The sequence below is a fragment of the Aphelocoma coerulescens genome, chromosome 5 (genome assembly GCF_041296385.1).
Source record: "Aphelocoma coerulescens isolate FSJ_1873_10779 chromosome 5, UR_Acoe_1.0, whole genome shotgun sequence".
Taxonomy (NCBI): Eukaryota; Metazoa; Chordata; class Aves; order Passeriformes; family Corvidae; genus Aphelocoma; species Aphelocoma coerulescens.
Genome location: NC_091019.1, coordinates 13,279,352 through 13,300,748, shown reverse-complemented (window position 1 = coordinate 13,300,748; position 21,397 = coordinate 13,279,352). Strand labels below are relative to the sequence as shown.

At 40.4% G+C, this 21,397-nt stretch overlaps 1 protein-coding gene across 11 annotated transcripts in view; it reads right to left on the bottom strand.

Moving 5' to 3' along the window:
• GALNT18 (polypeptide N-acetylgalactosaminyltransferase 18) overlaps positions 1 to 21,397 on the bottom strand; it is a 235,843-nt gene that overhangs the window by 62,862 nt on the left and 151,584 nt on the right. For all 11 annotated transcript variants that reach the window (XM_069016617.1, XM_069016614.1, XM_069016616.1 and 8 more), the window contains 3 exons: positions 10,818 to 11,001; positions 9,740 to 9,937; positions 6,821 to 6,935 (listed from right to left, as the gene is read on the bottom strand). In XM_069016617.1, coding sequence (XP_068872718.1) covers positions 6,821 to 6,935; positions 9,740 to 9,937; positions 10,818 to 11,001 — 497 coding nt within the window. The remainder of the gene's footprint in view (positions 1 to 6,820; positions 6,936 to 9,739; positions 9,938 to 10,817; positions 11,002 to 21,397) is intronic.

The window sequence follows — 21,397 nt, the reverse complement described above, 5'->3', positions numbered from 1 at the left end:
CCTCCTTTGGATGCTCTCTAAGAGCTTCTTTTTTATATTGTGGCATCCAAAACTGTCCCCAGCACTCGAGGTGAGGTCGCCCCAGCCCAGAGCAGAGTGGGACAATCCCCTCCCTTGCCCAGCTGGCAATGCTGTGTCTGATGCTCCCAGGACAGACCCTCCTGACTGCCAGGGCACTGTTTTCCATGTTCAACTTGCCACAGCCAGCATCCCCAGGTCCCTTTCCACAGGGTGTAGCCCAAGTTCTATCAGTATTGTTAAAGACTGAGGCAACAGCTCCATAGCTTCCTTGTTCAGCCAGGCTTTTTGCCTCACTTGCTTGACTTACAACACAAGGTGCTGTCACACATGTAAAGGTACCTGGCCTTCACACCTCTGACCTGAACATGCTGGATCCATCCTGGTGAATCCATCTCAGTCACCTACTCACTTTTGTACCACCACAATTCCTTGCTCTCCCACACTGATCTTCCTCTAATCTTTGTTAGATTACTAAATCAGTCCTGCGATACTAAAAACACTCAATGAAATTGAACTCTAGAGATAAGCAACAAATATGGAATCTTCCCACCTTAGGCTGTGAAGACTTGTAACACCAGAAGGTACAATGGCAGTGACACTGTGCCATGACTTGAAAGTGCAGGAAGGCATTAAACATGAGGCTAATAATGCACTAATTAATTTGCATCTCACCTGAGTCCATTGATTTGTAAGTGTATATTGACTTAAAATGTTTTACTTCTTCCCATACCACTATAAACAACAATTTCCTCTCATAAAACATCAAGATATCTATATTACTTCCCAGTTGGTAATGTGCAACCACACAGGCACAGTTGGTGAAAAAACATTTGTGAGAAATCTCCAAGTGCCTCGTTGTCCTTCCTTGTAGGGTACAGTGTTGCCACGTGTTAGCTGCTGCTGTAATACTTTCCTTTCCTGTGGGAGCAGCTAATAAAATGTTCTCTCCCCAGAAATAGCAAAAACACAAAAATGATTCACTGGTAATGAATAATTACACATGCTGTAGCTGCTGGTTACCTGCTTAGGCATTCATGGGCAAAACGGGGGGAAAAACACTTATTCCAATGTAGGAGTGACTGAAACCAGAACAAGTCAAAAAAAGCCAATTTCTGGTAATGTCATGGCAGAATTTGGTGGCATGACAGTTCCTTACTTTATTCTCAATAAAGCCTTTCTTTTTTAACCTGTTGGAATTACAACCTTGTAAATAGAGAATTTTAGTCTGTATCCTCTTGGGATTCAGATTGTTAACACAGTGAGATACTTTGCAAAACAAAATTAACTTAAGGAATAATCCTGTGCACACTGATAAGACACTGCTGGTTACATGGAGTGCTAGGCAAGTGCTTATGCCATACTTGCACTGCTAAGGAATTGTTTTTATCTTGGTGAAAGCGTGGGCTGTGAAAAGCACTGGCCACATCTTGTAAGAAGTCACATTCAGTCAATCTTTACAATTTTTTTTCTTGCAGGCTTCAGTTTAGAAATAGCCTCCTCCTAATTCATAAAATGGATAAAAGCAAAATAAACTTCTCTCTATTTCATGCTTTAATGCAAAAAAGAAAAACCATTACCTTAAAAAGCAGTATTAAAAGTTATCTAAGAGTAACAAATAAAAATATTTCTATTTTCCCACTTCTCAACCCTTTGCCTTTGTCCATCACCAACCTAATACTGTTGAACAGCACTTGTGATGAAGTACTAAGGATGTTTTCTGTACAGCAAATCATTCCCTAGTGGCAAAGGATATTGGCCTTCTTACTGAAAACAAGCTAAAAACATGGCTTTAAGACTACAACAAGTGATGATAACTGCAAGTGCAAGAACAGGGAAGGTCCTCATTCATTTTCTTGAGGTGTATTTAGGGAAGATCAACATTGCTCACTGGAGTGCCATGAAGGGAGACCCAGCAGCAAGGACAGAAAGGGACACTAGGCACACAGGACACAACCCACTGCTCCCCTCTGCATGCAAACAGTTCCACAACACAGCAGCTTAGTGAAAAATCCCCTCACTTTCTTTGCTCATTTGCAGTCATTTCTACCTCTTGGCACATCAGTCTGTCAATCTGCCTAACAAAACAGATTGTGAGGCAGCACAGTAAACCACAAACTGATTAACATTAAAATTCACCCTGCATTAAAACAAAAAAAAGTTTACTGAAGCAGAGGTGTTCAGAGGCAGCAGGTGTGGACAGACCCCTGTGCTGGCAGGGCCAAAGCACTGGTGAGCTGCTGCAAGAGTGAGAATGCATGGCATGGAGAAGAAGAAAATGTAACCCAGTGTGGCCTCTGTGCTGTGAAACTACACTCGAGCTTGAACACTGTTGGTGTGGTTTAACATTATTCTCATCCTAAACCCAAAACATTGCACTGGCTACTTGGAACAAAATTATCTCCACCCCAGCCATGCCCAGGACAACTGTGCAAAGGCTTTCCTTAATAAAACCAGACATCTATTTACATGCAATATATTCACATTGCATATATTATGGCCTGTGTTAGGAACACTGACAGGTAAAATTGCTGGAAACTTCTAGGGAAAGAAGAAAAAGAGCAAAATGTTTCCAGATAAACATGGAGATTTTGGGGCAAGGGTATATCTTCACTTGCTTGTGATTAACGGAAAGAATACTATTGCAAGGACAATATTATAAGAAAGATCTCAGGTGAGAAACAATTGGGATGGCTTAACTAACTGGCAATGAAAAATCATGATCCCAGAAGTACATGTGGGGGGAGGTTAAAAAAAAAACAAGATAGTGAAGAGCCAAAAACACATTAAAAAAACCCCCAAACAAACAACAAAACAAGACCCACCCCAAAACAAATAATAGAAGTAACTTCTGGAATTTAAGAAACAATACATCAGAGAGAGGCATGATAGACTTCACATCTGCTTGCTCTGCCACAGAGGGACCTTAAGGTATGGAAAATACCCCAAAGAACACTGGGACTATTTTCTGCTCAAGTAACTAATTTCTCCATCTCTATTCATTAACTACATTTCTCTAGTTCTCCACCAAGAGAAAGAGCATCAGATTCACATAAGGTCTGCAGACAAACCATCAGACTAACAAGAAATGAAGCAATTAATTTCACTACAGCAATATACTGTACAAAAGTAGCATGCCATACTCAGTCTAAGTATAAATGCAATTTTCCTCCTGGTTCAGCTGATGTAAAGTCCTGATGTACCATTTAGTGGGAATAAGACCCAATCCTTTTCCTTAAAAGAGCTTTTACTTGCTAATAAAATTTCCTCTTACCCACTTAACAGGACCATTGTATCCTTGTGAACACAAATTTGTCTGCAAGCACAAAGTCTTTGTGACAGACAGAATTACTCTAAGTCAAAGCCTGGGCTTGCACTCCCTTGACTCTGATGATGACTTAGTCTGGGACCTGAGGCAAATCACTGAATATTTGCTAAGGCATCCCTAAAAGTGGTACAAATAATTTCTTGTAATAGGTATTTGGGAGCTTTATCAAGCATGCAGGCTGCTTTAAAAGACAAAAGGATTGCTTTGCTACAGGCTTGCTTTTGATAGAAAATCTTCTGCTGACTTCAGTAGGAATTGGAAGAGGCCTTTAAGAAGCCTATTTCAAACTAGATTTGAACCATCCTGAATCTGACTGATTGCATCCAATTGATTGCAAAGGATTTGATGGGTCTTCCATGGCCACAAGTGTTGTTTGTGCAGGCACAACCCAGAAGCAGAGCCCAAATGACAGTGAGAAACACCAACCTCACACTCACATTCTTCTTCCACTTTAAGGCAGTTAACAACACAGTTCCTGCTTGGTCACATGTATAAGACTGCGATTTCAATTTGCCCTCCAAATGCAATCTGGTCCTTTAAAAGCACACTTAAGTCCATTCAATTGGGATTGATTGAACATAAAACAAAAAGAAGCATCACTCATCCTAACGTGAATTTACAAATATGATGCTGCTTCAAAGTAAATGAATCTTTCAAAAATCCCAGTTAAAGTGATTGAGCTGCTCAAAGAGGATTCTATCAAGTCTTGCATCAACCAGCCTGCCTGCTTTGTCTTATGGGGCAAATAAATAGCTTTGCAAGAAAACATTTGCTCGAGGGGTAAATGAAGTGTTTCTTCTAAGAATCAAATGCATTCATGTTTTGAACTCATCTGTCAAGCTTCTAGCTCAAGGCAACAGATCTCTATTAATACTGATTTAATAATATATGCTTAATATTTTACAAATGCTGTTACAAAGCCACAGACAAGGGTAAAAATCTTAGAAGTTAAAATAATATTTCAAATCAGAGACCAACAGAGCTGAGTAGTGAAACAAATTCTTCAGAGTCAAGAGAATAATCCTCCAAAGTCCTATTTTCTGTGGCTTGTTATGGTTTACCAACAATGGATACTTCAAATACAGATTCCAAAACCTGGGGATTTTCTTGCAACTCATATAAAACAAATAACCAGATATTTGTGCAGATGATGAGGTGACAAAAATAACTCCTGGGTGAGGATAGTGGGAAAAGTCTCCATTTTGTCAGGGTCTAATTCCTGACAGTAGTTTGGCTCGCATCAGTTTTACATCCTTAGGAACAGAGTCCGTAATATAAGGACACAGGACCATGTTCTACTTACCATGTTTAAGATGAACAGGTAGCTCTAATGATCCTAACACCTGCTGCTCTTTCTGCAGTGAAAAATAAACTCCCTAGTTCCTCTAGATGTTTGCTGTTACAAGCTTATGTGTATCATTTCCCTAGCAGGCCAGTTTGGGCACATGAGGTCTGCTTGCCTATTATCCTGCATGATAATGCTTATCACACAGCAGAATACTAGAAAAATCTAGATACTTCTTAAAAAAGGAAAACAGCAATGAAAGATAAGGTACAGTGAGGAATGTGTAGTCATAGATTGGAGAGCAGCATTTTAAAATGGAAACATTATTTATTGCACTAATACTGTAATTATAATGTAGTTTTTGTAGAACAATGACTATTTTGATTAAGTGATTCATCATGGGCCACACAGTTGAAAGTGACACAAGTAATCTAGAGATGTTCCAGTGCCCAACCACCCTCTGGGTGAAAAACCTTTTCCTGATATCCAAACCTCCTGTGACACAATGTCAGGCCATTCCCTTGAGTCCTGTCACTGGTCACCAGAGTGAAGAGGCCAGTGCCTGCCCCTCCACCTCCCCTCATGAAGATGTTGAAGACCACAATGAGGTCTCCCGCTCAGTGTCATCCTTGTATGATCTGGGACACGCTCAGGATTCTGAGAAGAGATGGTAATAAACTGCTAAAAAATCTGTTTATTACAGCTGCATAATTTGTTTTCATATAGCCAGGAACACAGATCCAAGCCAGCATAAAAGCAGATAAGGCAGCATATATTATGCTACCTTGCACACTACGATCTGTTACAGATGAAAATATTTTATGTAGGTCAGGCACTGCTTCCCTGGAGACAGACAAAAAGCCAGAAGGAAATCAGAGCAGTGTCAGGCCTTACTCCAGTGATCCAGTCTACTCTTAAGTTTCAATTATGCAGAGATTTGTGTCCCTCTGGTCTTGTCTATCAACATATCAACAATCAGCTCCCCAGACCGGGTACATCTCATGATGCAAACCGAGAGAACACTCCGTGCACTCATGAGGAAACAACAGGTTTTTATCAGTTGAAAAAAGAGCAGAAAAATCAAAGTGACGTTAATTTTCAACTCATTGCAACACTGAGCTGCAAAATAAGTTTTTGGGAACAGAAGGTAGCTCTCTGGCCCTCACAGTGAGAAGAATGGTGTTATTAAAGGAAGCACTCCTGCATTTCTCTCTCCCTTTCCCCAAAAAAGTGCTCTAGTGTAGCTGAAAAGGGGTCTGTGCTTCACTCGTGCTGAAATAATTCTTTATCTCTGACAAGTGGAAGAAAAAGAATTTCAAGAAACCAGAAGTAAAAATGAGTATTTTTAGTTATATCTTGCAGTCTCAGGAGAGAATTCTATATTCTTACAGTAATTTCATTTTTTTGCTATGGTACAACAGTCTGCTTTTATTCTGGCCACTAAAATGCACAAATCACAATGTTACCTTCCACTAATGTTTTATGGTTTCAAGGTTCAGAATTTAATTTTATAATACATCACACCATTTTTCATTACCATTATCTACCTAAGAATTCCTTTCTTATCAAAAACCTGAAAGATGCTTAAAGAGAACAGCACTGTATTTTCAGGAAGGTATTTAGCTGTGAAGAGATAGAGAAAGAAGTACACAAACCACACACAATACTGCATTATAGTAAACAGGTGAAGAGTGTATGAAGGAAAAAGAAAATACGTGCACTTACACAGTTTATGAATATCTTAATTCCCTTCCCTCTGGAAAACAGCATAAATGCCTCTGTATTCCACTTTGCTCCACAGTGATTTTCCTAATTTAAATAAACCAAGTAATCTAGAAAGGCTTTTCCCATCACACCTGTGAGAAGCTCTCCTCCTTACTGAGTCTGGGATCACAGGAAAGCAGGGAGTTTTAGTAGCTATCAACTCTGCAAAATTCTAGCACTGTCACCTGAGTGAAAGAATAATCCTAAATTCTGTACTTCTATCCTTGTCCCAGATTAAGTTCCGTAAAGAGAGCTTTTGCTCTTTCTTCCCCCCCCCTCTCCTCAAATTTATTCACATGTCTGCAGAGCAGTGGATCTTCTTTTCAGGCCATCATCCATATGTTTTTGACTGCTTTCCCCCCGCACTAAGAAGCAAGCTATATTTTAAATGTAAGCCACCAGTATTGGCTAATTATTTTCCTTACCCTGATTCCAAGCTCCACATTCTCTCCTCCATATACTTCCATGCCTTCATCCAGTAATCCAATCTCTTGGAAGTATTCTCTATCTACTATGAAGCATCCAATCAATGCAGGACTTCTGGAAGAATAAACCAGCAGCAACCAAAATTAGCAGATAAATTATGAAGAATTTTATTATTCAGACACATATTATATTTGTAATTGCTGGATAAAATGGTGCAGCAAAACAGATCCTTATGGATCTATTTCTCAAACAAATTGATTTAGCCTTGCCTTCTAATGTTCTTAACTCTGAAGTGAAATAAGCACCATTGAAGGAAAATAGAGTCAAATTATTGGACATAAATATTCACCAGAGCAGGTAGGATTTCAGTGCTAACAGTGCAAGATCCAGGAGCCCCAGTTTTGTTTCTGAGGCACCAGCCAGTGTAGTCTCTGTCCTTGCTAAGTCCTCAAGTCCCTTGTCTGTGATAATTGCAGATGATACCCACTGATGCACAGTTGTGTGTGTTTAGCCAGAAGCCAGGTTCAGCTAGAGCTAAAAAACTTGTCTGTAAGTTTTAAGTAAAAAAACAGATTATTTCTTGAATAGAACCATCCAGATAAGGTTTTTTTAATACAGAATCAAGGGAAGTCTGCCTGTACCAGCATAGTGTAACATCAGTCCATTGTCCTGAGCCAAATTTAAACACGTCACATATCTTTACTAGATCAGTAAGCTCTATTTATGTCATGGTCTGAACCAACCAATTTTTACTACACAGATCCAATTTTAGTAAGGTAAGAGTTCAGCCACACAGGGTACAATTTTACCTTTATGAGATGCAGTGGAGAAGGATAGACAGTCATTTAGCCTTTTCATTTTCACCCTACCTTATAATCCACAATGGCAAGAAATAAAAATGTCTTTTCTGATGACTATTCTAGTATCAGGCACTCTGGTAATGACAGCATATTAATTAGCAGTACAGGGGAAATCACCCTGCTTTTATTGAGAACACTCAAGCTACAGCTAGTGTACACATCTGCTTTCAAACAGATTATAGGCTGTCTTAATCACAAATTGTACAATTCTACAGAAATTTGTATATTAATGCCCCTAAGTGCTATAGTACCCACTTTGTAACAATGAAAGACTGTTTCTGATGTATTTATTAATGAGGAAAATAGCACTTAAAATCGATACAAAAGTTATGCTTCTTATGATAAGGTACTTTTGCTTTTGTTGTTGTTTTTAAGTATTTCTCAGAGCACCTGCTTCCCTCTGCTATAATTCTGAAAGCATAATGGAGGCATGATAGAAACCATCCATCAATACACATGGCTTTGTTTTTTGGTGTGCTTGTTTTAATTATCCAACACACACAGGCAGCATATTGCACTGAATTAAAAAAAATGTGCCAGGGAAAGGGGTAAGGAACAAACCTTAACACCCAGTATTCATAAAGGACACTCACTCCCTGGCCCTCAGATAGAACAGTTGGGGGTAAAATGGAAAAGCAGATTTACTCTTTATTCTGTGTTTAAATACTTTTAATCTTAAAAGTCATCATAATAACTAATCTATATAATTAATCACAGGATCATAGAATGGCTTGGGCTGGAAGGGGCTTTAAAGATCATCTCATTCCAAACCCAGGCCATGGGCAGGCACATCTTCAAAAAGATCAGGGTGTTCAGAGCCTCATCCAGCCTGGCCTTGAACATTTCCAGGGATAGTGCATCCACCACTACCCTGGACAACCTGCTCAGTGCCTCACCACACTCACAGCAAAGAATTTCTTCCTAATATCTAATCTAATCCTGCCCTCTATCAGTTTAAAGCCATTCCCATTTATTCTATCTCTACCTACTTTGTCTCTTACCAGCTTTCTTGGAACCACCCTTTAGGTACTGGAAGGTGCCTATAAATCTCCTGGAGCCTTTTCTTCTCCAGGCTGAACAACCCCAACTCTCCCAGCCTGTCTTCACAGAAATATTTTTATAGCATTAACAGAGTTCATTAAGAGCAATAACTATTTCTAATGATGTGGAAATTATCACCCCGTTTTACATTTGTCTGTGGCAAACCTGTTAATTTTTATCTCCTACTTTCCAATTCTAGGTCCTGTTCATGGGTCAGTGCAGTTCAGAGTGTGTTAAGCTGACGGAACCTGAGAAAAGTGCCTGCCCGTAAAGACAGAGCTAGGGGATGAAAAACAGCTGCCAGTGCCATTTGAGGTTCTGCTTTTCAGCTGGTGACAACAGTGTTCACACTTTATTTCTGCAGGGAGCTAGAGCACAGGTACCAGTGACCTCCTTGGAATGAATGCATATCTACAAGAAAGGCCTGGAATCTCAGCAGAGCTGCTGAGTGGGCTCAGAGGCAACTACTCCCCTCCCTGAGACAAAGGTATTGTTCTGAACCAGCCTAACAACACTCCAGATGTGGTAAGAAAGTAGAGACACAGATTGTCCCAAAGCAAGGATCCAATACACCCTTTGCTCACAGTGTCAGTAACCAAACATTAACTCCTAGGACACAGCACAGCTGTAAAGCTGTGTGACAGCATTATACAGAATACAGCTGTCAGATCATCTCTGTTTATATCATGTATCTGCAAAGGCAATTCCATTTCTGGCCTGTTAGCACTAAATTAGCAGGCAAGACATTTGGAGAAAGCAGTGCTGCTGAGCAGCCCTGCCTACCACTCCACTTTGGCAGGAAACCTATTTAAGAAGATCTACAAGAGTTTCCTTTAAAAACCTTTAAAAAGATCTACTGAAAACAAGAGTTTTCTTGATGATTGTGTAGGGGACAGGGACAAAGGTGAAGAGGACAGCTCAAGGACATTTAAGTACTTCAGAGTCAGTAAAGCCTATCAGCCCCTACCATACCCAGGAGAGCATTGCCAGTGACACTCTCCTTTAGGCCACCGTTACCTTATTGGAGCAGTTGTGTTCTCCAGCTTCCACCAGGACTTAGGAGGGTTCAGATATCGGCACCACAGCTCCCAGTCAAACCCCTGTGCTGAGAGAGGATACTCCTCTATTTCAAAATTGTCATACTTAATGTTATCAAATGATGGAGAAATTACTCTTTTTCTGTTTTCTTTTATCCTGGTGAGCACTGGTTCAGCCCTAAAAAAAAAAAAAGAGAAATACAGTGTTAAGATTACATCAATAAAAGCACAGCACTGATGGAAATCATAGAATAGTTTGGGTTGGAAGGGGCCTTTAAAGTTTATTTAGTCCACCCACAAAATAAACAGCAGCTTATGCTGTATTTTTCAGAAAGAGAGAAGTCTAAATCTGTTAACCATTCAGAGCCCTCTCTGCTTTGAGATGGAGTTTTGACAATGCAGGATTTGTCCCAAAATAACAAACTGCAATATTTTCTCTAGGATGCCTTATTGTTAACCTTGATTTGAGCTGGTGGATGGAAGAAATGAGTATCTGCATATCATAGAGAATTTATACCCTTGCTACCAAGCAACGATAACTTCAGGCTCTCAACATCATCAAGGACATCAAGATCAGAGTTAATAATAGATCTATCCTAGGGACAGAAGCTCCTGCCTTTTTACCATCATTTTTACTTAAGAAGCAAGGGAGATATTAAATCCAGACTGAACAAGTTAAGATACATTCTTTTAGTTATGTTTACTTTTGCAGAGTGGCCAAAATAACACCTCTGTTTACACTGCAGAACATAAAAGAAACATAGTATTTTTAATGAAAAGAAGACACATTTGCCCTCATGGGAAAAGGGCTATGCTAGTGGAGGAGGTTTTTCACGTGCAGTTTTTAAATATCATTTAAATACACTGTAATTAGATCAGCAGATAACTCAAACCATAAAAATGGATCTAGACCATGTTACACAGATTATGTCTGAATCTCCATTAAAAAGCTCAGAATGCTAACTCACCCTCTATATGCAAGAGAAATGCCAGTCAGTAAATTAACACCAGTGCTTGGAAAAGGTCCCTGGGCCAGAAAAACTGAAGGAGGCACATACCATCCCACGTTGAATTCCACGTGGGCATCAAAGAGAGCGACGACCGGTGCTGTGGCTGCTCTCCACCCGCTGACCCGAGACCGGATCAGCCCCTCCTGCTTGCTGTGCCGGACAACCTTGATAAAACCAGGCTTGTGGGCATTCACTTCGTCAACATACTTCTGGAGCTTCTCCTTGAGTTCCTCTGCAGAAGGGAAAGAATTAGGTGTTAACAAGAAGTGTCAGCTCAGCAAGATGTAAAAATCTGTTCTTTCAGCAAAACAGGAGTAGCCTTCACACAGCTACTAAGAATTCTCTTACAGTCAGTCTAAAAGGAAAAAAGCAGAAGACCATGAATTCAACAACAACAAAGTTCAGATGTAACTATTTAGCCTACGTGACTGACATCAGAATCCTGGCACTGTTTAACAGTAACATGCCATGAAATAAAGTGCCATAGCTACATAAGAGTGTATTATGTTACTGTAACAACAAACAAAACAACTGTCCGACGTTTCCAGAAAAATAATATGCCCAAGTATTCTCCATGAACCTTCTCTACCAATATTTCAAGGAAAGAAAAGAGAAGTAATAAGAAAATAATTTTTTCCTCTCTCCATTTTTCTTTCTTAACTTTGACAACTGGTTTCTGTCTTGACTAAAAAGTTCTGTGACTTTTGCTCTCAGAACAAAGACCAGTAAAAGCTCCGGAGGAGAATAATTCCTAATTAAAATAGAATAACTCCCAGATCAACAGATATTATATCTCTGGTTTAAAGACCACTGCATGAGAAAATACAATATGTGGAGTTGAAATATTGGGTTCACTATCATTATTTACTGAAAGCACTGTTCACTGTTCTTTATTAGCATTCCTATATTCTATTTACATTATGGTATCAGAATTCCCTTTGTGACATTAAGTTCCCTTTATTCTGAATCTCTCCACAAATCCAGGAATGCCTTTGCTGTGATGCAGAATGATGCTCCTGTGGCTATAACGCATTATCAAATCTGCATTAAAAGCTCAATGCTGACTAGTCCTTTCTGTGAAAACTTAAGCAAGCCTCTTAACTCTTCCTGAGGAACAGGTTCCCCAGGGCAGTGGTCACAGCACCAAGCCTGTCTGAATTCAGGTGTTTGGACAAGGCCCTCAGGCACATTCTCATGTGATTTTTGGAATGTCCTGCATCGAGCCCAGGTAGCTTCTCAAACCATCAGCCTTCCACTTGAGGAACTGGTCAACTCAAACAGATCAGGACAACAAGCACACTAGAATGGTTAATGCCACAGAAAATTAAAAGCAAGCACACTTTACAAGCCACATTAAATGTTCATCTATAGAAAGGAGGTGGGTGTGTCCTCTCTTGAACTGACAAAGAGGAACTGAGCTGGTCAAGTACAAAGACTCCTTAAATTCATCCCTGTTGGTAATGACTCTTGGATAGCCCCCAGGTGTGATGCAGCTGGCTCCACAGGCCTTGCAGGACTGTGCATGCCACGTACCTTTGTGGCAATGAACTCTGCATGAAATGAGAGAATACCACAGAAAACTGCTGATACTTACAGGTTTTCATAAAAATAAGAATTAAAAAGAAACAGTCTGCTGATCACGTCTAGAGTATTTAAACTGTAGCAATATTTCATGAATTGATTTGATATACCCCAGAATTTTCGACATTACATTGCCAATATCTATTCAATTTGTTTGTCTGTGACTGCATCACCTACAATAAACAATATAAGCCACTTAGACACATAGCATAGACCACTATTCTCTTCTGTTTTGGACTTCCTGCTTATTGATCAATACACTTTTTCTCCTTTATAAAGTAAAAAAAACCCCACATTAATTTCTATCATGCTTGTGCCAAACCACATGTTCTAATTGCTCATCCCCAAACACAGAGATTTGTAGCAAGCACAGAACTATCAAACCAACCACTAGCTAACAGCATGTTAAAATGAAAAGAAGACATTTATGCTACTGTAATTCTATGCATCTAAAAATAGTACAAACCCATTCTGTATTCTCAAAATGCAACACTGTGGAGGGGTGAATAGCAAAACACGAAGATCAAAGATTTGTTCTCCATGTAAGTGGCTGCTCCCAGATTTGCAAAACCAGGAAGTTTTATTTGCCACAACAATACAGCATCACCACTGAGGATAAATTGCGTGAAAGGAGAGCAGGCTCTAATCAAGGATTCAAAAATCAGTACCCTTGATAGTCACTGCTCTCCCAATCACTCCATTTCAGTAAGTGGCCTTTCCTTACTCCTGCCTTATACTTTTCCTAATGTGGACTGACTTTAGAAGCTTGAGTAAACACAAAATCTATTTCATAGCTAGGTGTAGTATGGAAACAGATGGAAATGGAACAGAACCCAAACCTTGGCTTGCCACCAGCATGACCTCAGCTGCACATTAAAGCTGTGACATTTACTAGGCAGTGCACACTTCTGATTTTCTGGGTACACTGCAGCGCTTTGCAAATAAAGTGAATGGCCTGAGAGCATCTCAGGGGAACCTTGGAGGCTTACCTGCGGTCAGTCAGTATGGAGGAACCATACCCTGGGCTTCAGGATCACCTCAGGACGAAACTGCTGCTTTTTACCTAATGTTCAGTGCTGGCCCACAAGCAGTGACTTACTTTTTGGCATGTCCACAGGATGTCTCCTGTGGAGACTTTTGCAGCCAGGCACTTTCTGGCCTTTGTTATTTAAAACAGATCAGCTTTGCTTTGCAAAGGGAGAGTGCTGAGCAGAGCATTATGTGCACCCTTTGTCTTACAAAACCTACTGGGCAGATTCTCCCAGAAGAAAAGATAAGGCTGTGAAAAAAATGTATCATTTTCACTCAGCCACAGGACAGAGAAGACATGTTAATGAAGCTTAAAAAGTCACAATTTCAGAAAGAACTTTAAAGATGCCTGTCATGGGTTAGCAAAGCATAGTCTTGGAAGTGATGTTCTTGCAAAGGGGTGTTTACAGCTTCCTCTGTGACCTGACAGAACCTATCAGCTGGCCAGTTTGAATATGGACAATTTTTTAAGACACTTAAAATTGTGACCGCCTCTGTGATCCACATTTAAGAATACACAAACCCCAGGCAAGGCTCTCTCTTGTTTCGGGTGCTGGGACAGGTGGCTGCGGGCCACGGCCATCCTGGAGCCAATGGGCCCTGTTCCACCCGCGGAACCCCCACAGGCCTGCTCTGTGCAGACGGAGCATCCCGGCTCCCCCTCTCCAGTGCGGCCGAAAGCTGCCCACCACTGCCCGGCAAAGATCATGTGACCAACAGCAACAAGCGAAATTCCAGCTGCAAGGCCTGGATGAGACTAACCCTTTTAGTGCTGTGAAGAGCTGAAAACCTGAGGGAGAAGAAAGAGGAGATGCTTAGAGCTCAAATTCTGTTGTAAAGCTATGATGTATCAGAGTACCCTGTTGTAATTTCATGAAGGCATGGGAGGCGGAGAGTTCAACTTGTACTTGTGAGCAAAAGCACCTGTGCTGAGATAGGCAGATGCTGAAGCAGCTGGAATTTCATGAGAAGTTTGAACAAGGAGTGATGGAAGCAATGAGGATTCTTACTCCACATGGAAAGGGGAAGACCTCAGTTCCTAAAGATGCTCCCAGAGATAGTCCTAAAGATGAAGATGAGGAGGACCCTTTGCTCCCAGGGAAGGAGGAGGGCCTCTGTTCTTAGAGATGAAATGCTCCCAGAGATGGGTGAAGAAAACTTTTGTTTCTGAACGGCTCAACCTTAAAATTGTACCCCAAAAAACGTCAAGAGTGGACCCTCAAAAGCAGTTGTGGGAAAAGCTGCAGTCGGGGGAAGGGACTCAGACGCGAGCAGAGAACCAACCTGGGCGGCTGGCTCATTGTGATCATGTTTTCATAGCACGAGCAAGAAGAGACTCCTCTTCCTAAATGGACTGAACAAGGTTATTATGGAAGTGGTAAACAGACTGAACATCTCAAGGGTTGTCTTTTTACATTGTCAGTGGGAGAAGGGAGAAAGGTGGGGGGGAGGAGGAGAATTCTGAAGGTATGGTATGATTTTATTTTTTTCTTTTTTCCCTCTTTTAGGTCTGTTAATAAACTTCTTTATATTCTTTCAAGTTTGGTGCCTGCTTTGCTTTTCTCCTAATTCTTATCTCACAGAAGGTAAATAGTAATGAGTATTTTAGACCAAACCACTACAATGCCCTAGGAAAATAGTTGAGTCAGTTTTGTCCCCACGTGTTCCACATCTTTCTGAATTTTACATGAGAAATCCAAGTTCAATTGTATTGACAGTTTCAGAGCACCCAGCCCAACTGGCCTGGATGATGGGACTCTCCCCCCAGAACTATTCATACACTTTGCTATGGCACTGATGGTCTTCAGCAATAAGTATCATTTTAACCCATGTTCTTTTTTTTCCTCCACTTCAAGATATGTTGCCTGAATAATAAACAGTCTTTTTCAATAATTATTGTGCTTCATTGCTTTATGCTACCATAGGGAGAACACAAGGAATAAGCAAATGTGTCATCCCCAATACACTGTTGATTCAGTGTCTAATTATGGAAACAAACAGCCTTATAAAGATAGATGCATTTGCCTTTCAGCACAGAATCTCTCAAATAAGGACTCAATTTGACTAAGCTGAATGAGGATCTGCAATTGGAATGAAAGAGCAGCCATATATGGAATGGGAAAATGGCACTTGGAAATGTTGCACTCTACCACCTGTCTCTATATGGTACAGATGTCTGGAGAGCACAGCACAACTCTCCTCACAAATGTAGAAAACATAATTAGTGTGCCATAATTATGTTTAATATTAACATAATTAAGTTCAAACACTTCCAAGAGGTTGGTTGTTTGTTTTTAATAAATTGACAAAGATTTTGTTTATCAAGTCCCCCTACTCAGTACAACAAAGCAGTGTTAAAGAATTCACACAACTTTGCCTTCTTAGGAAGCAGAAGAAGGACAGAGTGGGGCAAGGAGCATGAGGAGCCAGAAGGCATCAGCCACCCCACTTTCTCAAAAGGAAAGCCATCTACAGATCATGCTTTTGGATCCAGTTGCATGACATGGGCTATCTTTTGTAAGCCTCTGTCCTCCCTAAATCAAGAAGTGACCAGACTCAATGCTCAGTGATGTCAGGTGCCTTAGCCCCTTACACCAGTGTCCTACAGCAGCTGTGGGTCTGTCCACAGACTTCAAATTTCAAAGTAATTGATACAGTGTTGTCACAAATAAAAAATTACTGCCTCACAGTTATGGAGAAGAAGTTTAAAGAACAGCCAATTAAGGCTCACTTTCAGTAACTTTCATGCTTTAACATACTCCCACTCTGAGTGTCTAAATGAGTTCTCATCTCTCAGAACAGAACATTTATGAAGCCCCACACAATGCTTGGCTGAGACAGATGCATTTTACTGACCTTTTTCTTAGCTGTAAGTTTGCCAACAGAGCTAAAATAACAAATATATAAATAAAATAACACTCTGCATTTTCTAAACCCCAAGAGTCCCTGCTGACTTCAGCCCAGCAATGCATGCTGCATGTTACTGCCATCACTGCAAACCTTGTGCTTTTACCTTTAGGGAAATATTTACTTCCATGTCAAAGGCCCAGGAATTGCCATGTCCCTCTACCTTGGCACAAACATGGCTTCTTTTGCTGTGAAGGGAAAGAATTACTTTTCAATACAGAATGGGGTTTAACTTAACAATTGGCCTCCTTGTGCCAGAAACTGTGGATTGACACATTATATGAAAGGGGTAAAAACCTGTCAATTCATTATTTTATGTTATGGGTTCACTGAGCTGCCTAGAAGGCACACTCTGGTCCCCAGGTAATGAAAAGTGTTGGATATTTTCTTGGACCATAAAGGACACTTTCAAAGGCAAATCATTATAGCAGCTGCAAGAATACAGCAGCAGCTTATGCCTGGGTTTGGAGCCAACAGACCACTGGTCAGCTTGCTTCTGGGAAGGATTGCAGAGCCTTCTTGAATTCCCAATGCAGCAGGTTCACAATGGGATCCACTGCCCTGCAGGAAGGCAAAACAGCTTTTCACCACGAGGGCTGCTGCCACACTGGGAACATCTGTCTCATCAGGTACATCTTGCCTCTGCATGAAAGACCAGTCAATTGGCAAAAAGATAAAATTGGCACAAGCCAATTAATTTTAAACCAAGATTTTTCCATCTTCTTTACCTGATTATTTTTGACTCTAAGTCTTAGGAACAAGAAGAGCTGCTTTTCCAATTTTAACATGTATTAACATAGCTAACTTAATTTCTGGCAAATAAAGAAAGCCTGTTACAACAGGTTTGCTGCAAAACCCTTCCTCTCTCCCCCCTCAGTCCCTCTGTAGGCAACCAACCTGACTTCATGTAATAACCTGAATTCATGGCAGCAGCTAGGCATAGAAGAGAACCTGTTTTGCTGCACTTTATCTAACAGGATATGTGGATTATGTCACTTATTTCGTATGCAGCTCAGTGCTTCATCATTTTTATTTTTCTTACCTCTGGCCCTTTATCTTTCATGCTCAAGTGATCACCTCTCATCTCTGTAGCAGAAGCAGATAATTCCAAATGGAAAATATTTATAACCAGATAGAGGCATGTCATTTGTAATGCACATGTGTATAGAGAATGTCTGCAACAGAGGGCAACAATGCACAGGCAGATAAGGAGGGCCTGCTGTGCACACGTATTTAATAACCCCGTGTTATCTGGCAATAGATAAACCACCCAGGGGAAATTACCAACGTGATGCAAGGAATTGATCTGGACAGACCTCAAAAAAAAAAAAAAAAAAAGGCAGCAGTGGAGTCCTTCTCCTCCACTCCCATCCATACCTAACTTGTATTGTTGACAGAGATGCATAGTCTAAACCTCAGAAGTTCAGGCTATCCACATGTAAAGATAGAGAGTGTAATGAACTTTCACAGTCACAACCTTTGCATTCAGCAAGCCAAAGTCCCAGCTGCTGTCAGACCTCCTCGGGTCTATTAAGATAAATTGCTTACAGCAACCCATTCCAGCTCCTATCTTGGACTACAAGCCAAGGGTTCCTTTACTCTAGCACATGAACAGCACCCTTCTCCCACAATAAAGGCAGGAAACGAAATGCATTTCCCCTCTCACCCCCTACATACACACACATTCCTTCAACTGCCCAGGAGAATCTTATATAGAGGAGTGGGAAGTTTTCAAGGGATTCAATAGGGGCTGCTTTGATCCGTTCTCAGCTCCTTCACAAACATCTTCTCTATGCACAGAAGAAGCTCAGATGGGCGTCTCACTGAATCCTTGTGTAAGGTCCTGGGAATCCTACAGCAAAAAGGACAACATAGAGCAAATAAATCCACTTCAAAACAGCAGTTAAACAGCTTCCAACAAAAACGAGGCTTGGCAGAAGAAATCTGTGCCAGCAACTCTTCCATGAGCCATCTAGCAGACACGTTCACTACACAGGTTCATTTTGGTTTTTTCCCTAAATGATGTCTATTTCTCATCCCAGCCATGAAAATGGGATACTACACTTCAGATCATTCAGTCCCACGAAGAAATATTGCTGTGTCTTAATAAATCCCAGAAGTACGGAAAGAACTACAAAAGTCATCTTTTGGAAACTCTGACAGGTCAACTCTCTGTTATGGAGGTGGGGGATACTGAAGAAAGAAATATTACAGCTGTTATTTTTTGTTACTACTAATCTTTTGGGGTAATGTCTTTATTATAAGGGCTGTAAATCCCTTTTATTTCCCTTCTACTATTTATTAAGTATTGTTTGAAGAGCGCACTCAATTCATGTAAGGTGCATCCCATCATAACTATCACTGAGCCCACATTCTTGCAGCAATCTCCCAACACTTTGCAAGACAGAGATATAAATTAAGATGCCAGATGAATGTGCAAGGTCACACCAGAAGTTGCAGAAGGGGAGGAAGAGAACCTGAATATCCCAAATCCCAGGGCTGCACATTATCACCACATGATTTCCCTAAGGCTGTGATTCTGCATTTTGAGCCGTGGCCTATATGGAACCCCGAGAACTCTGGTTCAGAGCAGATTCAAGGGCTCTTCTACATCACTGTGTCAGGATTAAGAGGCATCTCATATCTGGGATCTTGCAAATGTCAACAGAAATGCATTGCACCAAAGGAACTGAACACTGCCCTTCCATCCCACTGACCATGGGAGACTCACACTCTTATCTCTGAGAACAGAGCAGAGCTTACTAAAGGGAAGTGTTAATATTTAGAAAGGAAAAGAAAACATACTTGCTCTCAGGTGAACATTCCAGCTCTTTAAGAGGCAAGGCAGGACTAATAAAAAGGCACAAAATGTCTGTTCTTAGATTGCCAGTCAGGTGTGCACGTGTGGAACATGCAAACACAGCTAAACACGGAACAGGGACTTTCCAAGTGCTGCCACCAGCCACACAGACACCAAAGGGACAGAGGCTGCCATGTCCTCAGGGCAATACCTAGAATGGTGCTCAAATTTCAAAGTCTCTTTAAATACAGAGCTAATTATATAAACTTAATGGTTCCACTCGATGTGCAGATTGCTGGATGCTTGAATTAATCTTAGCAGGAATACTATCCCACTCCAGCTTTCAGTGCATGACTGCTTCCCATTTAGGGACTGTTATTGGATGGATCATGGCTACAATAATGTGATCACAACAATGAGGGCAGGAATAAGCACTATTGCTGAAATCAGATATAAATATCACATCTGATGCAAGAATCACTTCTGATGTTTATTTGGATACAATAGTTTTAGAAAGTGGCCGTAAAGTGAGGGGCCTAGCAAGCACCAAGAACATGCTTTAGAGCTGAGACAGTGATATGACACATTGCTGGAATAACCTCAGCCAAAATTCTGAGTTCATCATTTCATTCCTTGGTGTTCCTGGATTCATCTGTAGAATGACCTTTAAATGTTAAAAGTGCTTGAGAAATGCATTCTAGTCCCAGCTGTTTTCAGTAATCCAAGTGGCACTTTTTTTTTTAAATATACAGCATTTAATTCTAATCTATTTCTTGGATGTATGTGAAAGAGAAAAATCACTATTCAGAAGAGAAACTAAATGCCTGAACAGAACCAGATCAGATTGTATAAATCAAGAAAAATACAATCAGAAGAGCACATTAGAAACCTCTGTACTTTCATAAGATGCAGCAAGTTGCTCACTATACTATAAACCTGATAAATAATCATGACTCCAAGAAACAGCATGGCACTCCACGTTATGATAACAGATTCATAAAGAAAAAAAATAAACCCTGCCAATTAAAAAACAATAGTCCAAGTGTAACTACTTTATTTCTGGAGTGGATTCTGAGGAAATTAGTCACACAGGTTGCATTAAAAATGGAATATGCAAATACTCAGAGCTGCTAATATTGCTCTCTGGATCAAACCTCTAATAGCTGAGAACAGGACTATGAAAGGAAGAGGAAACAGAAAGCAATCAGAATACTTGCTGGAAGGGAACCTCTGCAATCCAATCTTTGACTCAAAGCAGGTCCAAATAAACAATATGAAGTAACTCTCACTGTTAAGTAGTTATTTAAAAGAATGACAGAGAGCACTAAAAGACAGGTTTTGATTTTAATAAATACGACTTGGCCTTGCATGCCACATTGATTTTTATTAAAATCTTACTTGATATCAGAAATTATTATCTAACTTTATATTTGTTGCATAGAATCCCTTCCCTGGGAGCAAACCAACATGCACAAAACCTGATGATACTATCAAAGCATCCTTGAGGGTCAGGACAGCAATAACACTATTTCACAGTGACCTTTTCTTTTTCTTTAACCTTGCCCAAATGTAGAGCCACATTTGGTAACTTTTGATTTTGAATGACTCTTACTGTACCAGACAATTCCTACACATCAGATGCAAACTGTTCTGTCCATATTCCAAGCCAGAAAGATTGATTTCTTTACCTGTGACCATGTTGTATGTGACCTGCTATTATCTTCTTCTTTCAAAGGCCACTTGCAGAAGAATGCAATTCACACAGCAACAGCAACACAGCACCCAATCCACCAGGCAAAAATACAGCCTGCCTGGGCAGGAGGGCTCTTTTCAGCAGATGGGATTAGTTCACAAAATGGACTGGTTTTTATATCAGCAGAGCTGCAGTCACACAAGATGTTTCTCAGAATAAAAATAAAAGCAAACCATCCCAATATCAGCAATTTTTGTTTGTTATTGAAGTGGTTAATACATCTCTGGCAATACAAACAGAGTAGATCAGGTAATACCCCTTGCAGGTAAAAATTTTACATGTGAGAGTGGAGTCACTGAAGTCAATGAGAAACTTCTCAGAAAACACTGTTGTATGTCTGGGTCCCAAATGCAACACCACACACTATATCACTGGAAGTGCAAGTTAAAAATCACCCTCAAAAAAGTCAGCTCTCATATATCCTCTTATTATATCATACAGTCTTGAAAAATTCTACCAAACATAATTTATTACTTTGCACAGCCATCAAATCCTGCTCACCTGGCATAAAGAGAAGGAGCAGGACCTACCCCATCACCTAGTAAGCAAGCAAAGAGC